A 26,619-nucleotide genomic window follows, 5' to 3' on the forward strand; every position below is an offset into this window, starting at 1 on the left:
CCTTTTTTCCTACACTAAGACTTGAGCCACTCATTTAGCTCCCTGAGCTCCTACTGTCTTCCTAAACTTGCACATGGTACGGGCAAAATTTTAGAAAGAATTACATTGACCTTCCCTTAATCTTAGAGCCTAGATCCCCAAATTCACTCTTTAAGGTCTTCCATCTACCATTAATTTGGTTGTTATTACCAGTATGTACCAAATACAATAATACACTTAATGCAATACCCAGTCATCCACATGCTGAACCCTGGCACCAGGAAGACAGCAAACTGTTTGGTTGTAGCGATCCAGATGACAGACAACCCTATCCACTTTCCTAATAATTGAATCCCTTACAACCACAATCTGTTTAGGCCTGGCTCTGCTCTCCTCCCCACCTCAGTTTTGCCTCAGAACAGGCGCTTTTTTTTTTTAATTTAAATGTGGCTCTGGTTTGCAATAGAGTCATTTGGATTAGTTGACAGAAACTGTTGAAAACCTCTAATATCTCTTATAGTACAGGTATGGAACCTTGTGGATTTTTCCATAATTTGGATCTTCATACCTCTACTAGAAAATTGTGTAAATAAACCCATTAGGCTGGTTCTGCTTCCAATAAGGATTAATTATATCTTCGTTGGGATCAAGTACAAGTATCAAGTAAAAGAATTATTACAGAGAAAAGGGATTATTTGAATAAAGTGTCTAAGGGGGAAGGAGCTTTCTAGATAACAGGTTTCCAGATAACAGATCCCATATCTGTACAGGTATGGGACCTGTTATTCAGAATGCGCGGGACCTGGGGTTTTCCGGATAACGGATCTTTCTGTAATTTGGGTCTTCATGCCTTATGTCTACTAGAAATTAATTTAAACATTAAATAAACCCAATAGGCTGGTTGTGCATCTAATAAGGATTAATTATATCTTAGTTGGGATCAAGTACAAGCTACGGTTTTATTATTACAGAGAAAAAGGAAATCGATTTTAAAAAATTTGGATTATATGGATAAAATGTAGTCTATGGGAGACAGGCATTTCGTAATTCGAAGCTTTCTGGATATCGGGTTTCCGGATAAGGGATCCTATACTTGTACTAATATTGCTTTTGTTAGTAGATGTATGGAATCTGTTATCTGAAATGCTTAGGATTTGGTTTTATTTTAATCCTTCTTTTTATTCCAGTCCGGGTAAGCGCATGCACAGTATAGTAAAAGACAAACTTAGACATAAAAAAAATCTGATTTTCTTTTTTGACATATACATGTGCCTGTCCAGGCCTGGATAAAAGTAGACAGAAGTGGAGATAGATCTCAATGAATGAACTTCTACTGAAATATCTAGGTCAGTGCACTTCTTTTGCTAACAGGAGCACTGGCGTTAATAGGTTGTTTTGCCACTAATATGGATTTACAGTCAAATTCTGATGTTGGATCTACTGATTTTACTTTTTCCTGGATTTTATGTGGGTTTTTTTTTTTACAGTGCTTTTATATTCTAATGCCACATTTTACATCATCATTTTTGGTTATTTTTATTAAAAAAAAAAGCTGTTTAACCCATATGAATGTTAGTGTTCCCACATTACAAGTTTTTTTTTGCAGTTTAGACATAAAATTGGGGTTTAACTGTATTCCATTTGCTTAGAGTACAATATACTGTTTTATTGTTACAGAGAAAGAGGAAATGATATTATAAATTTGAATTATTTGCTTTAAATGGACTCTAAGGTAGAATGCTTTCCCATAATTCTGAACTTATTCTGGATAACGGCTTTATAAGTAAGGGATCCTATAGCTGTATCACCTTTTAATTGTAAAGCAGTAACACTAGAATGGTCTGTGGTGATTTCTAATTTTCACAAAGTATTAGCTACTTCACCCGATTCACATGAAAGTAAAGGTGGCCATAGACGCAACGATCCGCTTGTTTGGCGACAAACAAGCCGTTCTTTCCCTGAAAAGCCACTAACGTGCATGGTTATATCAGGGTAATCTGAACATTTGGCCCTATGGCCGAACGATCGGATTACGATGAGAGCGCAATGGGCTCCGGCGGGATGGTCGGGACAAAATCAAACCTGTCTGGTCGACCAAACGACCGATCTCCGCCGGATGAAAAATGTAAGGACTCTCCACACACGGTCCGAAAATCGTACGATTCGTTCGATTCGTACGATAGGATCTTTGCGTCTATGGCCACCTTAAGTATTGAATAAATACAGTATACCCTGTAGTGTTTGTGTTGAAGAGATCAGCAAGTTTCTGTAGTGAAACTTTTGTCATTCTTACTCCTCTCCATAGCTGTCAAGCTTGTCTTATTGTAAAGCAGATTTCTCTAGACGTATTTCAGTGGCGAGTAGAGAATTAGAATGTCAACCAAGGCTAAATGAACCGAACCATAAAATCCTGCTCTCCTTCTATTATTTCCAGGCCTGTCTGTCACTTGTGACAGTAATATGGAGAGACAGTTTTGTGTGCCTGACACACAGAGGATTAACCAAGTAACTGTTCTCTCTGCTTTTGTGTGACTGAATTTTCACCAGTATTAATAGAAAACTATACCCCCTAAACAATGTAGGTCTCTATAAAACGATATTGCATAAAACCGCTCATATGTAAAACCCTGCTTCATGTAAATAAACCATTTTCATAATAATATACTTTTTTAGTAGTATGTGCCATTGGGTAATCATAACTAGAAAATTGCCAGTTTAAAAAATAAGGGCCTCCCCCTGAGATCCTAGGATTCACTGTGCACACAACAAATCAAATTTCTGTTTTTTACTTCCACACTTCTTCCTGTTACAGTTAGAGTTGTAGTATTTCTGGTCAGGTGATCTCTGAGGCAGCACACAGACCATCACAAAATGTTTTTTTCAGGCAAGAGATGTAAAATGGAACCATTTACTTAAAGGGGACTCGTCACCCAAAAAAATTATTCAAAATCCTATTTTATCACATGAGTCAAGCAAAATGAACTTAATTACTCTATATAAATTATTTTAATTATGTTTCCTTCAGTCTGGGAATTCATAATTATAGCAAGCAGGCAGGAGCCATTTTGTGGACATTGTTATTAAGGCAAGCCTTGTATCATCTCAGAATCGTGTTTGTGCACCAGAATGGGGGACATGATGTCCATCCCCATGCCCTGGCTACACAATTAAACGGTGAAGAGAGTGGGGAAGTGTGTGGAGAGCAGTGACATCCAGGAAATGCTGAATGGAAAGTGAAAGTAATTGTCTGCTCCGCCTCTATGCCTAAGTCATAGAGGAGGGGCAGACAATATTTGATTGACAGCTGAGATTTTTAAATGAGCTTACAACAGCTATGAATGCTTTAATAAAACATAGAAATTGGATTTCATGTTTAATTTGAAAAGGACTTTTATTATACAGATTTTTGTGTCTGGATGACAGGTCCACTTTAAACATATATAGTTTCATATTTAAATCGGATTGAATAAAAAACAAGTCCATCAAGTTCAACCCCTCTAAATGAAAGCCAGTATCTATACACACACACATCCCTCCATACCCTCTCATAAATTATATATACCCATATCTATACTAACGATAGAATTTAGTATCACAATAGCCTTTGATATTATGCTTGTCCAAGAAATCATCAAAGCCACTCTCACCAGTTTGGTAAGACTCTTTACTGCTTAAGTATTAATTTGGGGGGTACAGTTTTCAATTAAGATATTTTGAGATGAATGTAGTATACAATAATGATTTACTGAGCAATTTTATGCCTCAGTACCAGCTTTTGTCATGGGGACAAGTTTTACCATGACAATTAAAAGTACAGTTCTGTATATTGTTTAATGCTATAAGCAGATCATAAAATGGAAATTTTGTATTTTTTCCCAAACTATAAAAGTAAAGGTTTGCTTCAATAAGATATCACCACTAAGGTGACTGTACCTGATTAAATGACTTCTAATATCTTTGGTCAATTCAATAACTTTAAACATTCTTTCTTTTAGGTGCCTTTATCTGACATTATTTGAAACAAATTCAAGTAGTGCCATGACAGTGTGAAAGAAATCTGCATGTTTGATTTTGCAAGCTACCAGCAGTCTGGAACCTATATCTCATTCTTTCCCAGTGTTACACTGTAAAGGGGACAAAAGAATAAGCAGAATCAGCTATGGAATCTCTTCATGTTCCAGTTGGAAATTTAATAGACCTTGATTCAGAACCCTTGGTTGTGGTACCAGCCTGTCCCCTCCAGTTGGACTCAGACGATCTCCTAGAGTTGCATGAAAACACTGCAGAAAGAGGGGACAGAGATGATGAAGAGGAGAGTGATGCCACAGAATCTGCAGACAGTGAGAATGACATGGTGGGATCTCCTAGCCGTCATTGTTGGAACCACTCACAGAGATCCTCCTCTGAATCTTTCTCATCAAATCAAAGTACAGAGTCTGCCCGTGATGAGCTGATGTCTGAACAGCGAGAATTTGTGAGGAAATACGTTGAAAAAATCTTTGAAGGAGGGTAAGCTGGAAAAAGGTAGTATTATGGGAGTGGGGGTGGTGTTGCTCTTCTATTTTTTCTTTTGAAACAAGAACAGTGTGCACTTCTATTTAAATACAAGAGGTCCTCTGCACTCAACCAATTATCAATTTATTTAGGCAGTAACGTAACTAGTGGGGGGTGGGCCCTGGTGCAGAACGTGCATCCACCCCCACCTCCGTATGCTATTTTTACCTGCTTCAAACGGTGAGCGAGCTGCCGAGGGGCCCTGAGGGGGTGCGGGCCCTGGTCCAATCACACCCCCTGCTCCCCCGGTAGTTACGCCACTGTATTTAGGACATTGAGGCATTTTGTGCCTTAAGCTACTAAAAAATGCCTTACCCTTTAAGTACTAAAACTCCACTCCTTTTTCATGGCCGTGAAGCGAGATTGTCATACTAAAATCTGGACCTTTCAGTGGTTTGTAACAGTGCCATGTTTACTAATATATATATACAAGAGGTCCTCTGCACTCAACCCATTATCAATTTATTTAAGACAGAGACATTTTGTGCATACTGCTACTAAAAAATGCCTTACCCTTTAAACAACACAGGGATTGTTTGTCCATATATTGCAATATATTTAAGCTGGCCAACTACGTCAAAGTCATCCCATATCTGGCCAGTCCTACGCTTAATTTTCATCCGATTCAGTAAGAATTCAATTGCTTAATTATACATTTTACAAAGGGACTAAGTTTTACCTGCAACTTACTAGCTGCTTTCAAAGTAAAACTCCCAAACTTGGCTGCCCTTTTATTAGACACCAGTGGGATCACCTGACTATAGCTGGGAGGGGTGGGAGCTACAACATGGAGCTGGTCACTGCTCATGTATAACTATAACAAACAAGGGAAAGTTGTGCTCACCACTATTTTTTAAAAACCATTAGGCGGCCTAATGGTTTTAAAAAATAGTGGTGAGCACAACTTTCCCTTGTTTGTATATATATATATATATATATATGCTTTAATTTGTCACTGTTTATAATATAGTAAGCAAAAGCACAGTGTACTGGCATCACTATAGCCAGAGAGGCAAATATGCTTTTACATGATGGCGGTGCTCTGGTATGGCCATTGGGATTTACTAGTAAAAACTTTTTAGTCGGCACTCACCACTTTTCACCTTTCTTTGATATAAGGCAGTGCATATGTCCAGTGGTCCACTTTTCAACCGGTTTTCCAGAAAATCAAATTTATGACACAGCACCATGCAGTAGTTTAAAAATGTAAAAATCCTTTATTGAAGACATGGTTTCATGATCCGTTACCAACATACAACGTTTCAGGCCTGTTTCCAGCCCTTTGTAAAGTTGTCAAGCCCACTTGACAGAGGGCTGGAAACAGGCCTGAAAAGTTGTATGTTGGTAACAGATCTTGAAGTCATGTCTTCAATAAAGGCTGTTTAAATTTTAGAACTACTGCATGGTGCTGTGTTATAAATTGGATTTACTAGTAAAAGAAGCATAATAAAAGGATCACTACTTCTGACTATCTGTTGTTTTTTTAACACTGGTGAAGCCTTTCCTATTCTCGTGACCTTAAGATTCTCTAGTGGCATTTGTGTTGACTTCATATTTCTTTCTCACTTAGGCTGTAACATACATGTGTATCTTTCAATGTCTAATTTACTTTGATGGACTAAGTGCAGTAAATAGCCCCATGTTTTAAACCACAATTAAAATTTCTTTCTATAGAGATAATTTTAGGTCATCTGTACTGCAATTTTGTCAACCACCCAACAGGAGGCTGACAGTGCCAGTTTGCTTCATATACTATCGGGTTGTCCCATTTAACCTGGCTAAGCATTTGTGGTGGATAGTTAACTTTCTAGATTTGGCATTCCTATTGTCTCCCTGTGTTTTCTGGATTTCACTTCATGTTAATCTGTAGAGATGGAGCCTTCTCCATGAAGCTTAGCCACTCCTGATGCACTCAAGTTTCAAGTACACTCTAGTTCCAGTAAATCTAAATCTGATAAGCAGCACTTCTGATATTTACTGGATTATCTATATGGCCAGTCCAGGCCTAGGCTCCGCTTGGTTGATGGGGTATAGTTTGGAATGACTGATTTTCTCCACATAAAAATGTGTTCTTACATGCAGGATGAAAACAGACAGTTTTCTTTCTATGCTGAGCATTTACACAGGTCTCCATGTCTCCATGACTCGCTTTCCTTTTGAGCATCACTTGTATTGTTTTATTTCTGGACCTGGAAACCTTTAAGGGTAACCAGGTATAGGGCAGGTAGAGTATTGAACTCACAGGGAGAATAGGCCAGGCAGAGTATGGCACACACAAGGAACATAGGGCAGGTAGAGTATGGCATACACAGGGGGCATAGGGCAGGCAGAGTATGGCCCACAGGGAGCATATGGCAGGCAGAGTCTGGCACACACATTGAGCATAGGGAAGGCATATTATGGCACACACAGGGAGCACAGGCAGAACAGAGCAGGAGACAGGGAAACCTATCAGGACCACTCTAAGATGTACTACATACAGTGAAACAGTGCTGGTGTCCCATCAGCATTTTGTATAAAATATAAACAGGTGAACTATGTGGGCAGTTTCAGTCTGGGTCTCAGGTGTGAACAGTACAGGGCTTTAGAATGTGACCAATAGAGCTGTTACAAGTGTGAACAGTGCAGGGGGGATTACATGTGTGAACAGTTCAGGAGTTTATAGTCTGAATTTGAGGTGTGAATCTTGCAGGGGCCAGTTAATCTCTTTAGTGATACCTTGTAAAGTTTACACATTGTAAGCAGGCACAGCAACCAGACTTTCATGTGGGGGGGGGGCACACAAGGGGGTCGCGGGCCGCCAGTTGGCCAGCACTGATTTAGGTAGTTGCTCTGGTTTCCACTGGGATTATCTTTTTTGGACGAGGTTAGTTGAATTTCCCCACAAAAAGTGCTTCTCACTCCTTGTAGGTTTCAGGTGCCTTGTCCCTTTTCTTTAGGGATCAGTTTTCTGTTGGAATAGATTTGATTGCTAGGCAATCAGATATGTAGGTGTTCATATGGTACGTCTCGTGTGCTCATAGTGCACTGTATACCCTGTGTATTTTGCAATATTTTAAACGGGTTATACCTACAAAGGGTCTGTTATGGGGTTCACACTCCTACTAACAGTTTTTTTATATAAGAGCCTTGTGATCGTCACTGATACTAGGCATACATGATTTTGACAGGTTTTAAATGGAGTATTTTCCAGTTCCGATTTTTTAGCAGCTTCAAGGTTTTATTTTCTCTAAAAATTCTGATTCTTATTCTTTAAAATTTGACCAGAAAAATTTGAGGCTTGATAAATAGGCCTCTAACAGAAGCAACAGGGAAAAGAGTAGCTTGCTACGTCCCGGGGAGTGCTGACAGAGAGTACTGGTAGGGAGTTTGTCAAAAGAAAAGGGAAGATTGTGTTCTACTTGGCATGATCTTCCTTTCCTAAACAAAATAAGTCAGTATTGCCCACCCCTTTTTCTGGTAGTTTTTAGAAGTTTGTTACAAAGACACTGGTGGTGGGTGTGGTTGGTCTTTTAATGATTTAGGGAGTGTCCTTCTGATGGGAGCAGGGGGGAGGGACTATCATGGTGAGTACAGACATGTAGTTTGTCTAGCAAAGGAAGATGACCTGAAGTATTTTATCTTTTTTTCTTGGTTTGTTTTGTTGTTGGTTGCGGCCTGACAAGCATGCCAATTGCATTTCACAGGGATTTTCTGCAAATGCCAAGCCCATTACCCTTTTCAGATCAGTCAAAGTTATCCCCAGGGAGGAAGTGGCAACTAAAGGTAACCTGTAGTCAACGAGATCCAACCCAATCAGGGAGACTGTGCTGGAGGAGTGGTTGAGTAGTAGACCCACATAGAATACTATTAGAAGGTAAAAGGAAAGGCAGGTCCATGTTCTGTCCAGCAGACTCCTGTCAGACCTGGAGGAATGCCATTAGTTCCATAGTTCATTTGTGTTTAAAAAGGAGTATAAGTCCAATCCTTCCAAACAAACCCCAGTGATCTCTACACACGTGCATATACAGACCTGCACAATCTAGTGTTAGTGAGACCTTAGTCCTGCACTTATTTAAATGTATGCATGTATACTCAAAAAAATATGGCCTTTGGTATAGTCTGTTTCTACAAAGCTGTGTTCGATTCAATGTTGCATGGGTTTCTACAGATTTCCTGTTTCATCATCTTGAGCAGTGACCGTTCTTCCCTTTTGAATGCCTTCTCATGACTGCTTTCTGGATATCTATACTTTTCATGGGTTCTTTTGTTGCTGGAGGCTATGACAAGCATGCAAATTGCATTTTGCACAGATTTCTTGCACATGCAAAGCCCTTCCTCTTTTTCATATCAGCCAAAGTTATCCCCAGGGAGGGCTTGATAACTAAAGGCAAGCTGTATTTGGGAAGATTTAGGCACTGGGCCACGAATGGTGGAGCTAACGTCAGACTGTCAACCGAAGTTGCACAATACCCTAATTCTTGGCCCTCAGTCCAAGGCTTGTAGGACAGTGTTGGATGCAATTCGAATGCAAGGTAGCCGAAAGCCCTTTTGTACATTTGGGAGTGAATGGAAAATAAGCCAGATGAATAGGGATGCTTGAAAAAACAAAAGATGCATGGGCTGGTTATACAGAGGACCCAAGAGGAGATAAGGCAAGATCAAGGTGAACTTAGGCTTACGATACATGATCGACAAACAAATACACATTAATTTGTTTTTGTTTTTTATTTTCTCAGATATTTTCCTCCCTAAATTGTTCTCTCGCTTTCATTTTGTATTTTCTTCCAAGGCATGAACACAAAAAGAGCATTTTAATGGAAATTCACATGAAAATTTAGTGATTGCATTGCATAACTCCATACCTCCCAAAATTTAGGAACTAAAAAGAGGGACAAAAAGATTTGCCACACGAGTCCAGTGAAAATGTTTTTGACCACACCCATTTTTGTGGTCACACCCCCTAATTACCATGTTAATTTTACAAAATTTGGCAGGGTATGAAAGTTTGAACACATTTTTGTGATTTTAATGTATTATTACAGTTTTGCTAATGAAGGTGAATTGTCCTTTAAGCTGCAAGTCGCAGTTTCCCCAAGAGACCTGCTTATCTTAAATTTTTACAATTACTTCTTTACTTATCTTAAATTGTTACAAAAGTATCCACGTGCACCTGGCACATATGCTAGGCTCTTTTCCAAAAGTCAATTAAGTTATAAACTTTGTATCTTTTACTGGCTGTTCAGTGCAGGAGATCAAAGAGAAAGTCGGGACATTTTATTAACAATCCAGGATTGCGGGTTGAGCAGTCAAAATCGGAAATGGCCCGATGTAATGTAATTGAGGTGTATCAATTAACATCAATAATTCATAAAATTAATATTGTAAGTATGCTGTTTTATGGTCTTCCATAAATGCTCTGCGTTTGGGTTTCGAAAAAATTATGGATCATGTTGGGGCTGTGGGTCTAACTTGTTTATATATTCCAGCAGATCTTTTAATTTAATTCTGCACTACTATACTTCATGCTTCATTTCCTAACTGAGCACTGGTGATATTAGAACATAATAAAGTACAGGAAAGCTTTAGGGCACTTGTATACATGTGAATACGTATGGGATTCCTTTTCCAGGAACCTGTTATCCAGAAAGCACTGCAAATGCCATCTATCATAGTCTTCATTTTAACCAATAAAAAAGAAAGGAAAACATTTCTATTTTTTATGTAATAATAAAACAGAACCTTGTACATGATAGTAGCAAGGCTGCATGAATTTGTATTGGTGGTAAATTATTTAATGTTTACATTTTTTTAGCAGACTTAAAAGTAAAGTAATCCATATAATCCGTACATAAAGATCTCTTATCCGTAGATAAAGATCTCTTATCCGGAAAACCCAGATCACATCAAATTTGTGACATTCCTTCACAGAGATAAGATAAGCAAATTACATTTTTGTATGCAGATTCCTCCCTGGGAATGACCCCTTATTCTCTGTGACCTTAAACATGGGGTCTTGGCACCCTATCTGGTCCTCAACTCACTTCACCTCAGTTGCACTTATAAAGTATGAAAAGATTTAAGAGGGTCATCAGACAATGTTTGGGTCAAAGTCGCAGAAGTCTCCCATTATACAGAAGGTATAGTATGTGCTCTGTGAAGATAGGTGGATCTACAAGTGCTGCCCCCACTGGAGGTCTGATATAATAGTATGCCAGCTAATGTGTTTAGTTGGGAGCCTGGTTTAATTTCATCAGGGTCAGGTAAATAATGACAAGTTGTTGTGAACTCCCCAGTAATTTAAATTATTTTTTAGAAAGAAGTTCAAGTTCACCCTAAAATGGCTGCCAGCCTTACTGTATTGAATAAAAGCCTTGTATATGCTACATCACTGAAGAGGCTTGCACTTGGACAAGTGTTTGACCCAAGCTACTGTATATATAACCCTTTATTATTTTTTATATGCCATACAGATGAATAATTTGTTGTGTTTGTGCATCTTTTATTTTTTCAATAGGGAAGACATGGAGCAGGAAGAAAAGGCCCGCTTTGGGGAGCTGTGCAGTACAGAGAATGGCAAGGGAAGGGAATGGTTTGCTCGATTTGTCAGTGCCCAGGTAGTAATCTGCACACTGATATAAATGCACACTTTTTTGAAACATCTGGGAAACGATACAACTTTGAAAATTCTTTTGGATCCCCCAGTTTGATAAATCCTAGATCTGTCCAATGTCTCCTAAAAAACATTTCATACCATTTCTGTATGTATGTATGTATGTAGTCTTCTTGTATAAATATAAACCTTTCCACCAGTCTAATTGTTCAGCATAAGACCAACAAGTATTATTAAATTAAATAGTAACGTTTTATTGAATGAACACCCAAAGGTGCAGATGACTATGGTTTTAATGTAATATATAAAATAATAATGTCCGGCTACAGCAACCGAAATTTGTGCTTGTAATCCCAATAAAATTCCACTTCGATTTTTTTTTAGAAATTTTTTTTGGCTAACAGTAGTTGGCTAATGAGTAGTGTTTGATAAGCTATCGAAGTAGCAGTTTTATGGTTCTTGCGCTCAGCCCAAATGAAGTTTTTTTTATTTAGGGAAGGAATATTTTCCAACAGAATATTTTGTAGTAATTGTATGTTGTTCTCTTCCCAGCGCTGCAATTCCAAGTGCGTCTCAGAACACACCTTCTATCGGCTTGTCCAGTCTTTTGCTGTAGTGCTGTTTGAGTAGGTGCTCTGTCAATAAGTTTATGATTCAACTTATGTAAATCACATTGATGTGTCTTCAGTCTCTTTCTTCTCACACTATTTTAGGTGCCACCAGATGGATGATTTCGGGCCTGCCAAGAGCTTGATGACTATGTGCTTCACTTACTGTTATATAGGTGAGCTCTTGATGTATCTTGGTGGGGCTTGCCAAAATGGACAGTTACAGTATTGCAGGTCCATTACTATTTACCCAGCAGAGATAGCTGGAACAATGCCTTGAATCATTTATTACTCCTGGCACCAAAATAGTTTCAGCATTATTTTCTTTGATTTCAACTCTTTTTTTATTTATTCTGCTTACTCTGTCCTCAAAGTACTCATTTTGTCTCTTCACAAATCTCTATTATTATATTAGTTTATTATATAAAAAAAACCCACTGGAAATGATGCCAATTTGGAAAAGTTTTAACACAACTGTGTCGGCTGCAACTCTAACTTGTGTTTTGCACTTTGCTCACCGCAGACATGAATGATCCCCAATTGTCATGAAAAGTTGTAGAGTATTACATTTGCTTTCATTATGAAAGTAATTTTAAATGGGAAAGGAATTTAAACTTCATTTAATAGTTTTTTGCAAATGATCACTTATTCTGTTTCTGTCTTTGGTGCTGTTGAACCTCCTACTCTTTAATCATGGTCGTGCTTTTTTTTACCACAGGTAGAGCACACGTTCCTCCCACAGAGTCACGAGAGAAACCAGTGAGCACAGGGAGCATTGATGCATATCTGAAGTCTGCCAATAGCTGGCTGGCTGAAAAAAAGGACAATGTGGAGCGCCTCTTGAGGACCACATCAACCACAACAGAAAACATGAAGGAATTCTTTGAGGGGTTGGAGAGCAAACTGAAGGGACCACTTTCTAAAAAAGAGTAAGTTATGAGGGGCTATTATGTTTTGTATTTCACCATACCTCTTTTTTTTTTTTTTTGTTTCATTTTATTTTTTTGTGTAAGTTTTAATCATTTTAATTTGATTGTATCAGATAAAGGCCCAGCTTGAATGTAAATGAATGAGGAAAACTAATCTACTAATTAAATTCCAGATTTCATCATAGATTTCCATTGAGTTTTCAAGAGATACTTTTTTCTTGTGGAACTGAATTTGTCCCAATATCTCGAGCAATTTCTAGTGGCTGATTTACTAACATAGCTGCTAAATTGCATTATTGCAGTTGCTTATGCAACTAATTATATTTTTCATTTCTAACTTATAGTATACTAATAAAAATAATTCCTGATTGGTTGGGTAGCTTTACTGGTGCAATTTAGTATAAACATTATTCCGTTCACGGTCGGACTGGGCCCACTTCCTGCATGAAGCTGCTAGTGTGGCTTCTGACCTCCCTCCCTTGCCCTCTTCGAAAAAAGAGAAGGTAGGCACAGGGAGTGCCGGAGGGGGTTGTGGCTGGGGGGCTGTTTGTGGCCCTGGGTTCCTCAGTCCGGAGCTGATTTCATTTAATTGGCACAGATGTATTTTATAATGTACAGATGGACTATTGGGAATTGTTCTCCTCCATGAAACTAAAATGACCTAAAATATGCAAAAAATTAAAAGCAAGGAACAGATTGTGAGGGAGAAGACATGTATGAGCAAGGATTGGGAAATTACACATAAAAGGAATTTATCACCATTTCTTCATGGAAGGTTATCTCTTATTTTATCCTACACAGAAGCCAGGAATATGAAAACTCACTGATGTTTATGTAGTATATGTATAGGTGTGAGTTATGTATAAATTATAATGCATGACAAGTTATTCTTTATTATAGTGTGTATACAACATTTTACAAAATTTAAAATATGATGAGGTGGAATGTAGTAACATGGGTGAAGGTTTGCCATGGTCTAATAACTTATACAGGTATGGGTCCTGTTATCCAGAATACTCGAGACCTAGGGGTTTTCCAGATAACAGATCTTTCTGTATTTTGGTTATTCATACTTTACGTCTACTGGCAAATAATATAAACATTACCGTATATACTCAAGTATAAGCCGAGTTTTTCAGCCCCCAAAATATGCTGAAAAACTCTACCTCGGCTTATACTCGGGTCAAGCGCAAAAACGGTCGCCGGCGTCTAAGAATAGTCGCCGGCGCCTAAGAATAGTCGCCGACGTCAAAGAATAGTCGCCGGCATCCAAAAACAAGACGCCGGCACCTCCAATGGGAGCAGAAACCCTCAATTTTTTGATTGAAACTTACCAGAAGCTGCTGCATTTCTCACCCTAGGCTTATGCTCGAGTCAATAAGCTTTCCCAGTTTTTGGAGGTAAAATTAGGTACCTCGGCTTATACTCGGGACAGCTTATACTAGAGTATATACGGTAATTAAACACAATAGGCTTGATTTGTCTCCAGTAAGGCTTATTTATATATCGTTTGGATCAAGTACAGGGTACTGTTTTATTATTACAAAGAAAAGGGAAATCATTTGTAAAAATTTTAATTATTTGGATAAAGTGGAGTCCATGGGAGATGGCTTTCCCGTTATTTGGATCTTTCTGGATAACTGGTTTCCGGATAACGTATTCCATACCTGGTATTGCAGTACTGTTACAAATATCAAATGTTAGTTTAATTTTAATTATGATGCAGTTTTATGTCAAAATTTTTTTCTCATTTGACCATATTTGTCATATTTTGTGAGATCTAGGTACACTACAATGATTTTTAATAAAATAATAATAATTAGATGGGTTTCATGTTCACTTCATCAGTAATGTTTTTCGCTCTGGTCGACTAGATGACCACTTTTTTTCTGGTTTCTCCCGAGAACTGTAGCTCCTTATTGGCATTTACTGTTGTGGGAACTTCACATGGAGATATTTATTTGGGTGATATCTAGTAATGTCGTTTCAGAACAGGTGTATTGGTTGACCTTTTAAAGATTAGTTTGTAGCACACTTAATATTTGCACCTGTAAGACTGCTGGGTAATGTAGTCCCCCCGTGCCTTCCACTACAGTACAGAGGAACTAGTTAATGCTTCAGACTGCAGGAAGGAAGGGATTTTCTCCAGCCAATGATAAAGGAGACACTGTGCCCTGCCCTCTCAGCCAGGAACAGGAAGAGGGACCAGGGCCTGGAACAGGGGGAGGAGAGACCAGCCAGCATGGAGAGATGTGCTGAGAGATCTAGAGACTGGGTTTGTGTTCCAGCCTGCTGAGTGACCAGCCAGAGAGAGAGACTGCTATTAACCTGCAAGGGGAAAACACTGCAGTGTGCAGCCTGCTTGAAGCTGTTTGCTGCTGTTCCCTGGAGGAAGTTTTGTTGTCAGCACCATTGTGATCCAGGAGTACAACAGTCAGCCATCTTGATAAGGAGAAAGCCACAGTGTGGAGAAAAGCAAGGTTCCTTGTCAACTGTAAGTTATTAACCCTTTGTGCTACCAGTTTAAGGAACTTTGGGAGTTATAAAACAGACATTATCCTGCTAGTCCATTGGAGGGTGAGACATATTGTGCAAGGAGAGCTGACAGCATTGCACCATCTATACCCTTACCAAGGGACACATCACCAGTTCTTTTATTGTGGTTACATCCAGGGAGATAATTCAGTTGCACAGTTCAGCAGCAACCTAAGGTGGAATTTGCCATTCATTTAGACTGCTGTGCTATTTGCAGCCCATCCAGTTCTTTCAACTCAGTAAGGGGGCCCCCCATCGGTACACAACTGTTTCAGGACTTAGGTGTGCACACCAGGGTTTGAAGGGTCTTACAGGGGTTGTCTTTGTTAAATTGTCATATTTACTACAGTGTTAGCAGAGTACTAATTGTCATATTATTGTTTTATTTCTAACCAATCATCTCTTACAGCTGCAGCTGTTTAATAAAGTCAGGTTGTGCCTGTTGCACTGCCATCTTGTGTGCCTGGTTACTGGGGCCTTGGGGTGTCACCTGGTTAAGAAAAGCAGACTCATATAGACTACTGCCAACACCTACGGGTGCGCTACAAGTTTTATTGTTTTGTTTTCTTTCTCAGCCAAAGTGAGAACCACACAAAAGAGAAGGTTTCTGATAACAGTAAGTTTTTTTTTTTTGCATTGATATTTCCTTTTTCTGTTTTAAGATCTATGTAAAGGAAAATAATGTGCTTCTACTTAAAGGAACAGTAACACTAAAATAATAAAGTGTTGTACTTCACTAGTAAAAAGTGTGCATTTGGTTCAGAAACACTCCTACAGGTATGGGGCCTGTTATCCAGAATGCTTGGGAACTGGGGTTTCTTGACAAGGGATCTTCCATAATTATACCTCAAGTCTAGAAAATCGTGTAAACATTAAATAAACCAAATAGGCTGGTTTTGCTTCCTATAACGATTAAAGGAAAACTATACCCTCAAAATTGAATATTTAAGTAACAGTTTATATCAAATTAAGTGGCATATTAAAATATCTTACCAAACTTGTATTTATAAATAAGTAAATAGTGCCCTTTTACATCTCTTGCCTTGTGATGGTCTCTGTGTTGCCTCAGAGACAACCTGATCACTCTGTAACAGGAAGAAGTGTTGAAGCAAAAGGCAGAACTCTGTCTGTTAATTGGTTCATGTGACCTAACATGTATGGTTTGTTTGTGTGCACTGTGAATCATAGGATCCCAGGGGGCAATTTTCTATTCATGATTACTCAATGGGACATGCTACTAAAAAGTTATATTATTATGAAAAATTTACTTGAAGCAGGGTTTTACATATGCGCTGTTTATGCAATATATTTTTATAGAGACCTACATTGTTTGGGGGGGGGGATATAGTTTTCCTTTAATTACATCTTAGTTGGGATCAAGGACAAGGTACTGTTTTATTATTACAGAGAAAAAGAAAAATATTTTTAAAAATTTGGATAAAATGATGGTGTCTATGGGAGAAGGCCTTTACGTAATTCGAAGCTTTCTTGATAAAAGGTTTCTGGATAACAGATCCCATACATAAATAAGCTGCTGTGTAGCCATGAAGGCCTAACAGAGGCAACTATTCAACCTGACAAAAAGTGAAAAATGCATGGTTACATAGCAGATAAACTCTGTAAAATAAAATTCTAGTTTTGACACAGATTATCCAATAATGATCAGAGCCCTAAGGCTGGTGAAGGAGTACAACAATAAAAATGAAAATAATAAAAAAAATATATAGTGTAGTATTTATATTCAAACTTAATTAACACTTGTGCTCCTTAAAGTGTTGCCAGACATTTGAGTTTAGCTGCCCTTTAAAAACACAGACCATGAACATTGGTGTATAAGGATTAGTCAAAGTTTCCACCAGGGTCATAACTACAGAGGAAGCAGGAGGGGCTTCAGGAGGTATAGGGGCCCCACGAGGCCCCAATTCATATACAATTAGATTAAATATTGATAAAACAGGTTTACCTCTAAACATTTTGGGGTCCTGGAAAATGATTTGCTGTGGGGCCCAGTAATATCTAGTTATGCCACTGGTCTCCACAACATAATTTTCCACCAATTTGTATGGCAGGAATGCCTACTCACAGACTAATACTTTCTCCTAGTAACTTTCAGAGATTAGTCTTGCTTGCTGTAAAATTCCATGTAATGGTAATCTAATAATGAAGTTAAGAAGAGAGAGATGCATCTCCCATAGTGTAAAACCATTTATTTGCTAAAAAAAAAAAAAATTAAAAGTAATGCACTTACAATTGTGCTAAAAGATTATCACTTCACAGTTAGATGCTAGGCAGTAAGGTGTCCCATTTGCGTTGATTTGGTAGCCAGCAATATGACTATAGGATGTATTACTGTGCATAAGCATATCCCCACAATCCTAACAAAAAGAAAGAAAGAGAAGCAGGATGGGGGGGGGGGGGGTTCCATGTGCCCTAAGCTTGTAAATACAGTTAGGTCCATAAATATTTGGACAGACAACTTTTTCTAATTTTGGTTCTGTACATTACCACAATGAATTTTAAATCAAACCACTCGGATGCAGTTGAACTGCAGACTTTCAGCTTTAATTCAGTGGGTTGAACAAAAAGATTGCATAAAAATGTGAGGAACTAAAGCCTTTTTTTTTTTTTTTTTTAACACAGTAACTTCATTTCAGGGGCTCAAAAGTAATTGGACAAATTAAAAAACTGAATTTAAAATGTTAATTTCTAATACTTGGTTGAAAACCCTCTGCTGGCAATGACAGCCTGAAGTCTCATGGACTCACGGACATCACCAGATTCTGGGTTTCCTCCTTTTTAATGCTCTGCCAGGCCTTTACTGCATCAGCTTTCAGTTGCTGTTTGTTTGTGGGCCTTTCTGTCCGAACTTTAGTCTTCAACAAGTGAAATGCAACTCAATTGGGTTCTGATCATGTGACCGACTTGGCCATTCAAGAATATTCCATTTCTTTGCTTTAATAAACTCCTGGGTTGCTTTGCCTGTATGTTTTGGGTCATTGTCCATCTGTATTATGAAACATTTAGCTGGATTTGAGCAGACAGTATGTCTCTGAACACCTCAGAATTCATTTGGCTGCTTCTGTCCTGTGTCACATCATGGATAAACACTAGTGTCCCAGTGCCACTGGCAGCCATGCACGCCCAAGCCATCACACTGCATCCACCGTTTTACAGATGATGTGGTATGCTTTGGATAATGAGCTGTTCCACGCCTCCTCTATACTTTTTTCTTGCCATCATTCTGGTAGGGGTTGATCTTGGTTTCATCTGTCCAAATAACTTTTTTTCCACAACTGTGCTGGCTTTTTTAGCCAAGTCCAATCTAGCCTTTCTATTCTTGATGCTTATGAATGGCTTGCACCTTGCAGTGCCCCCTCTGTATTTACTTTCATGCAGTCTTCTCTTTATGGTAGACTTGAATATCGATACACCTACCTCCTGGAGAGTGTTGTTCACTTGTTTGGCTGTTGTGAAGGGGTTTCTCATCACCATGGAAATGATTCTGTGATCATCCACCACTGTTGTCTTCCGTGGACGTCCAGATCTTTTTGCGTTGCTGAGTTCACCAGTGCTTTCTTTCTTTCACCAGATGTACCAAACTGTAGTAGATTTTGCCACTCCTAATATTCTAGCAATTTCTCGGATGGGTTTTTTCTATTTTTGCAGCTAAAGTATGGCTTGTTTCACCTGCATGGAGAGCTCCTTTGACCGCATGTTGTCTGTTCATAGCAAAACCTTCCACATACAAGCACCCCCCCCCAATCAACTCCAGTGCTTTTATCTGCTTCATTCATAATGACATAACGAAGGAATTGCCCACACCTGCCCATGAAATAGCCTTTGAGTCAATTGCCCAATTACTTTTGAGCCCCTGAAATGAAGTGATTGTGTTAAAAAAAGGCTTTGGTTCCTCACATTTTTATGCAATCGTTTTGTTCAACCCACTGAATTAAAGCTGAAAGTCTGCAGTTCAACTGCATCTGAGTTGTTTCATTTAAAATATATTGTGGTAATGTACAGAACCAAAATTACGAAAAAAAGTTGTCCATCCAAATATTTATGGACCTAACTGTATGCTGTTAAAATGAGAGATTTTAGATCCAATGCAACAAATAAAACAATGTATTAAGTGTACTACAAAGAATACTGATTTTTACAACAAGCAAGACTAATCTCTAAAGGTAATGGGAGAAAGCACTAGTCTGTTAGTAGGCACTCCTGCCAAAATCGGTGAAAAAGGACGTTGTGGAGACAAAACTAATCCTTATACACCAATGTTCATGGTCTGTGTGTTTAAAGCAGGGCCTGAACTAGGGGTATATACAAAAAAGCCAAAGTTTCACGAGAAGCATAAATCTTAATGGTTCATTAGGATAAGCATACCACTTTCCCAGTTGGGTCCGGGTGCACATGCCCCAGACCTTCAGCATAGGGGAGTACTTCGCAACATACCGCATTAGGCAGGCACCAATCCGGAACATCCAACGAAAGTAGATTCCAAGAGCCAGAAATTATATATAAAATATGATACTTTATTTTACATCACATCTGAAAAAAAATAACGCCTGACGTGTTTTGTGTCACACAGGGACACTTAATCATAAGTTCCTGAACTAGGGGTAGGCAGAAGAGGCACCTGCCTAGGGTGCAACAATGTGGGGGCGCTGGGCCGTTGCCTGTTCAAGATTCTTCTGCCTATCCCTAGTCTGAATTCGCTCCCCTCTGCAGCTCTTGCGTCCCTACCTCCTCTTACTCCCTACCTCCTCTTACTACCTCCCCTCTGTCGCTCACCCTACCTCCCTCCCTCCCTTGCCCTTAATCTTCCCCTTCGTCGCTGTCCCCTCTGTTATGGCACACAAGCGCTTTTGCGTGCATGGGGGGTGGCGGGGTTAGCTGACTGGGTTGCCTAGGGCGCCCTATTGGCTTGACCTGGCCCTGGTTTAAAGGTCAACTAAACTCAAAAGTCTGGTGACACACTTCACTTTAAATAGCGCAAGTGGTGATTAAGGTTAAACATAAATACTACACTAAATATTTTTTTTTATTATTTCCCTTTTTTATTGTTGTATTCCACCAACCTTAGGGTGCTGATAATCATTGGATAATATGCTTTTGATAAAGCGGAGAGACTGTACAGAGATCGGCAGAAGGAAGAGGATTGAAAGTTTTTAGCTATCCCTATTGTGAACTGCTAATTGTTTGTAAAGCTTAGTTCTGACACAGGAAGAAAAACATGGGTCAAATGGCTATTCATGGTTCTCAACTATATAATATCTCTCATACAAAATAGGATATATGTTGCAAGAAATAGTCTAGAATCAGATCAACAGATTTTCACTTTGGCTAGTAAGATCTTTTACTTAATTAACATGAAACCGTGATAGTGATACCTCTAACAACTGACAGTTTGTTTGTGACTGAAAATAACTCATAAACAGAGGAGCTTGACTGCTAGCAGAGCATGGTATAAATACAACCTGAGAGTCATGGGCAAAATAACAAAATACAGCTAATTTGGGTCACAATTGTGTGCATGCGTTTAACGGAACTAATGAGTGTTAACACTTGCTCATATTTTGCCTTTGCAGTAAAGGAGTTGAGTTGTGAAAAAGTTTTGTATTTTTTTATTTGTGCTAGTCTCCCTTCAAAGTCCAGAAGAAAAGAAAGGAGAGAATATATACCTTTACACACACCTGAAGCAGCAGCCTATCTGGTAAGTGGCTAAGCATGTAAACAAGAAAAAGAACAACCTGCATCAAACTGTCTAGTGAGACAGCTCTACTTAAAAGTTGCACAAAGCAAACTGCAGATAAGCTGGATATCTATGACATATTATATATTTAATACAGAAGACAATATCTACTTTGGTTACATTTTGGCTCAGACTCGGTCACACCATAAACTTGAAAATTATATATTTCCCATTTAAAGCCCTCACAAGTGGCATTTTGCTTTGGGACCCTTCTTCATAAAGTAGCAATCTCAAAATAGCAGCAGATCCCTTACAGTTGTGAAAAATGTGAATCACCAACTGCCTGTTTTATGATAAGCTGCACATTGTCAACTAAAACTTCAGTTTGCATGGTTACAATCAGAAACAACTATTTATTTTTACAGTAGGAAGGTCTGACATCACAAAATTGATTTGAAATACTGAAAAGTTGAGCCCCTGCTTTTAATGGACAATGGTTAAAAGCATAAAGGGCAAAGCCAAAAGATGCTGTTTCTTGCGCTATGAGCGACGAATTTTCAAGAATCCCAAAATACAGTGCTAATGAGACTCCTGATACTTTCATTGAAATAGTATCCAAAATTGCACTTTTGCAAAATGCACTTGCGGTTGTAAATGACCCGTAGTATAACTTGGCCAGCATAATATAATTTTATGCATTTAATTAGTTTGTTACTATTTCAGGCACACCCTACGTTTCTGGAATGCAGCATTTTTTGACGCTGTGCACTGTGAGAGAAGGAAGAGATCTCCCACTACTAGGTAAATGAAACTTTATTGTAATAATTCATTAGTCTCTGGTTTAAACATGCTTTTATTAGAGTTAAAAGACTAACCCATACCAAAGAATTAAAGTGTTTCGAAGTAATGAAAATATAATGTACTTTTGTGCTGCACTGGTACAACCAGGGTCAGACTAGGGGCCTCGAACGCATAACTGCCCCCCCCCCCGGCCACGTGCTTTCGCGGCATGGCCAGGAGGAGGACATTCACGGCAGCGGTGACAGGGAGTCTGGGCCGACCTTGGGTACAACTCTATTATTTTATTAGTTTATATAAATAAGCTGCTGTGCAGCCATTCAAAGCTGAAAAAGGAGAAAAGGCACAGGATACACAGCAGATAACAGATAAGCTCTGTAATATACTATGGGATTATTTAGAATTTAGCAATTATCTACTGTGTATCCAGTGCTTGAATAGCTGACCCCATGGCTACACAGCACCTTGTTTATATAAACTATAGTAAACACTTGATTTTACCAGTGCAAGGCAACACATTGTATTGTCATTCCATTAAAATGCTTTCATTTTATGGTGTTACTGTTTCTTTAAGGAACTTTTTCCAAGGGATAAAAGCCATATATGGACCACTTATACCCAAACATTTGCCCTGGTTAATTAATAAATATACATTTGTAGCATTTCAAGGGAGTATATAGGCTGTGTGCATGAAAATCCAGATATAATACAGTGGATAGCACTCAATTTGATGGGGCTTTTGGCTCAATTTAGCCCATGTAGATATCTGTGAGTATTTGTGTTGCTTTATTTTGATGCTCTTGTTTCTTTCCATACTCTAAAAACTTTACTTGCTTCAGATATAATTTCCCCAGGTTATGTATTGGTATTCCAATGGTAGATTATTTTTTTTATTTCAATAGTGCCAACATATTTTGAAGTGTTTTATAGAGATTATACATGATTCACATCAATTCCTGTACCAGTGGAATTTACATTCTACATTCAAGTGATGGACAAGTTTACCAGGGACCACTTACCCTGCCTGTATGTTTTTGGATGTGGGAGGAAACCAGAGTACTCAGAAGAAAACCCCAGAAGTACTGGAAAAACATAACAAACACCTTTCAGATAGTACCCGTATCTGAAATCAAACTTAGTACTTCAACTAACCATTGCCTTACCATGTTGCCACATAAGTAAGTTCCACTGGCACATGGACTGATGTGAGTTCTTTAACATGATATGTGTTGGTTTTAAAGCATTATAATAGGAATCAGTACCTGGCCTGAAGGTGCTTGTAACCCTGGGTACTGTTTGTTTTTGCCCTGCAATCATTGAGTTCACTGAAGTCAACAGTATAACATCACACACATCTTAATGAAAAACGAATTAAATTGGATTTGAGCAACAGGAAGTAACTGTATGGCCATATGAAACAGTGTGGTAATTATAATAAAGTGCCTCCTTTGAGTTTTCCTCTGTATAGCTTATACTCCTAAAAGAAAATGTGAGCAATACCATGTAGAGAATTTTGGCTTCCAATGTTTTACTTTCTATTTCAGCTTTTTGGCTTTCAATATGTCATTTTTCAATTCATCTCATTACTATAGACAACCTTCTGCAGAAAATGGATGATGAGGCTTTAATCACCACTATAAAAAAAAAGCTTCATAAACATATTGACATTTCCCTTTTAATTAGCCTCTTGCAGCCCTTTCCAGAAAATGTATTTTTCAGCTGCACGTGCGAGGTGTTTTATAACATTTGCTTGCTCATACCATGTGGCAATGTCAACATACGAGATTCTTACTGGGGTTTCAATATATTCTAGGCAGATCTTTCATAATAATCATAGCTCTAAGGGACACTGCTGCAGCTGAAAACCTAGAAAGCAAACTCTGGTTCTGAGGAGCTAGTAATACATGGATTATGGCCATATTTGGAACAGGAAATTTGTCATCTTGATGCATGGTTGTGCTTTTTCACGTGTCAGTGATTTCATTCTTCCTTTACTATTTAATCCTTGCTTCTGGAATGACCTCTTATCTCTGTCCTTTTGCTAACCTTTTTTCTGCTGCCACTCCAGAGAGAATGCTGGGGAGGAAGAGGAGGAGAGGTTGGTTGGCATATGTTACTTAGCTGTGTATCCTTCAATATAGTTAAGTGCTTTGCTAATTTTACGGACAGCCAAGAGAATATCTACTTGTTCATTTTAAACTGTCATCTTATGTACTATAAATGCCTTGGGGGCCTGGGGGGGGGGGGGTCAAAGTGCATTAAACTAGCCCATTATTGTATTATTTAATAGTCTTGCTTTACTATTGAAAACTGACAAATTTTGTTTCTCCTCTTCCTCCCAATAATAATGTAGATATAAAAAGGGAACAGTTAAAGTAAAAATCATGCACTTTAAGTCTAGGGCTCCTTCACTAGGTAGGAGATATAGGAGCTATCTTATATACTCCCCTTTTTTACATGAGCTAGGCACAGTTAAAAGAGGCAACCAGGAAGTGAGGGCAGCTGAGGGAGACGAGTGGAACAGGAGGCAGAGAACCAGGAGCGTGAGGGCAGGCAGAGTATATCACACACAAGAAGCATAGGGCAGGCAGAGTATGGCTCACACAGGGGGCATAAGGCAGGCAGAGTATGTCACACACAGGGAGCATAGGGCAGGCAGAGTATGTCACACACAGGGAGCATAGGGAAGGCAGAACAGAGCAGGAGATGGGGAAACCTATCACTCTAAGATGTACTACATTCAGTGACACAGTGCTGGTGCACCTCCAGCAGTTTGTATAAGTGTGAACAGGTAAACTATGTGGGCAGTTTCATAGGTGTGAACAATAGACGTGTCACAGGTGTGAACAATAGAGGCATTACAAGTGTGAACAGGGGGGATTTGAGGAATAAACAATGCAGGGGCCAGTTAATCTCTGTAGTGATACATTACAAGTTTACACATGGTAGACAGATACAGCAGGCATGTCGGGAGCCATACACGGGGGTCGCAGGCCTCCAGTTGGACAGCCCAGATATGGTACATCATGTATGAAATAATCATAGAGATCAACAAAACAAAAATAATTGTGTAAGATTATATAGGTACTAGACATTAAGACCATTAAATTAACGGGCGCTAGAACATATGTAGTCAAACATTTATAAAAACAGAATTGTTCTAGTCTAAAAAAAAATTCGCCAGAGACAGTCCGTGGGGCACATGCGCAGTAGCGCAATCCCACGGACACAGGGACTGGACGCAGAGACACTTCAACTTTATTATATAGGAATTCGCCAGAGACAGTCCGTGGGGCACATGCGCAGTAGCGCAATCCCACGGACACAGGGACTGGACGCAGAGACACTTCAACTTTATTATATAGGAATTCGCCAGAGACAGTCCGTGGGGCACATGCGCAGTAGCGCAATCCCACGGACACAGGGACTGGACGCAGAGACACTTCAACTTTATTATATAGGATGTGTATTGCCAGCTTTACAGGTAATACTCAGTGCTGTGTGCCTTTCTGATGCACTGTGAGACACCACCTCATTGTACGTGTTCAAGCACCCTGAGGTTGCTATTCACTGGGGCTTGGCTCATCTTTGGCTTTCATGCTGCTTTAGCCAGAGAATCAAGGTAAAAGCAGCAAAAGATCTTGCACCATGTGCAATTACAACTGGATACGCAATACCAATAAAGGGATTCCAAGTCCCAAAAAAGGAATAAAGAGTTATTCATATCCAGACTTACACTTAAAATAGGAATGTTCAACTTCATTCAACCTAACGTGTTTCGTGAGTTGCTCACTTGATCAGAGGTTAATAATAAACTAATCCGTTCTGTCCTGTTATACCCCTTCTCATTAAAATATGCCACCTCATTGGCTAATTCAGTCATTTAAATTATTAGAGGTAATTTACAAAATATATAAATTAAAACATTCTTCATAAAACATAGATACATATGTGAATATATAAATAAATAAAATAATTAAATAGATGACTATATAAATATATATGTGAATTGGTTTATGTGGAAATCCTGCACATACTTATAGGAAGCAATTAATATCTAGCTCTATATTTAGGCCAGAGGGCGCTAATGTCTTTAGTGTTATAATCCATATATTATCTGTACATTATCACCTCTTCTCCAGGTAATACATTTCTGTGAGATACTAGTCAGCTTCAGTACACTGGGGTCACTATTATGGTACTTTAGCAAATGTTCCGAGACACTATGTGTTCTTAAACCTTTCTTAATATTTCTTATATGTTCTCCAATCACAATTAAGTGTAAGGAGAGAATCAAGGTAGTCTGTCTTATAGTATAATAGTTCGGAGCAGCCAGAACCTCCCTCTAAGAACAATTACTACATGTTGTCTTAGCTTAAAGGATGAGAAGCAGTACACTCAAGAAAACAAGGTTTAACCATTTCAGCCCTTGTTTTTGCCCACACTTAACTTCCAATTCTTACCTGTGGCCCCCATTTTCTGTATTTGCTTGGGACATAAAAAAATATGCAGTGCTATTCCCAGAAAGCAGAAAGGTTTGTTTTACATGAAAATGATTTGCAAATTGCTCAGTGCTACCAGCTATGATATTCCTATTAAATGCCATTCACTTTGTCCACATATGATTTTTTTTATTACTTCTCTGTCTTAATGTCAAGCCACAGGTGATAGCAGATGGCCATTTGAACTCATTTACAAATACCATTTCAGTTTGAAAATGCAGTTATAGACAGACTGCCAATGATTTTAGCCCATAATTAATCATTTGCATCCATTGCAGCACACTCAGTTGCGTCCGCCACAATTGTGCCAGAAAAACACTTGTTAAAATTCTACTGCAAGTGTAGTGAGGGTTTTGTCACACTTCTGGAGCACATAATCAAAACGGTGTTTGCATCTGATTTACTGGCACAAGTCTGGTGTGTTTATTAA

General features: G+C 38.8%; 1 protein-coding gene across 2 annotated transcripts in view; it reads left to right on the forward strand.

The window, feature by feature from the left end:
- Positions 1-26,619, forward strand: part of kiaa0513.S (KIAA0513 S homeolog) — a 54,259-nt gene that overhangs the window by 17,692 nt on the left and 9,948 nt on the right. The window contains exons 2-10 of one of the 2 annotated variants that reach the window (XM_041561195.1): positions 3,975-4,488; positions 11,030-11,129; positions 11,678-11,751; positions 11,839-11,909; positions 12,452-12,662; positions 15,773-15,813; positions 20,835-20,910; positions 21,613-21,690; positions 23,756-23,785. In XM_041561195.1, coding sequence (XP_041417129.1) covers positions 4,139-4,488; positions 11,030-11,129; positions 11,678-11,751; positions 11,839-11,909; positions 12,452-12,662; positions 15,773-15,813; positions 20,835-20,910; positions 21,613-21,690; positions 23,756-23,785 — 1,031 coding nt within the window. In that variant the 5' untranslated portion in view covers positions 3,975-4,138. The remainder of the gene's footprint in view (positions 1-3,974; positions 4,489-11,029; positions 11,130-11,677; positions 11,752-11,838; positions 11,910-12,451; positions 12,663-15,772; positions 15,814-20,834; positions 20,911-21,612; positions 21,691-23,755; positions 23,786-26,619) is intronic. The other variant, XM_018240451.2, reaches the window with a different exon arrangement.

This window comes from Xenopus laevis, chromosome 4S (genome assembly GCF_017654675.1).
Source record: "Xenopus laevis strain J_2021 chromosome 4S, Xenopus_laevis_v10.1, whole genome shotgun sequence".
Lineage (NCBI taxonomy): Eukaryota > Metazoa > Chordata > Amphibia > Anura > Pipidae > Xenopus > Xenopus laevis.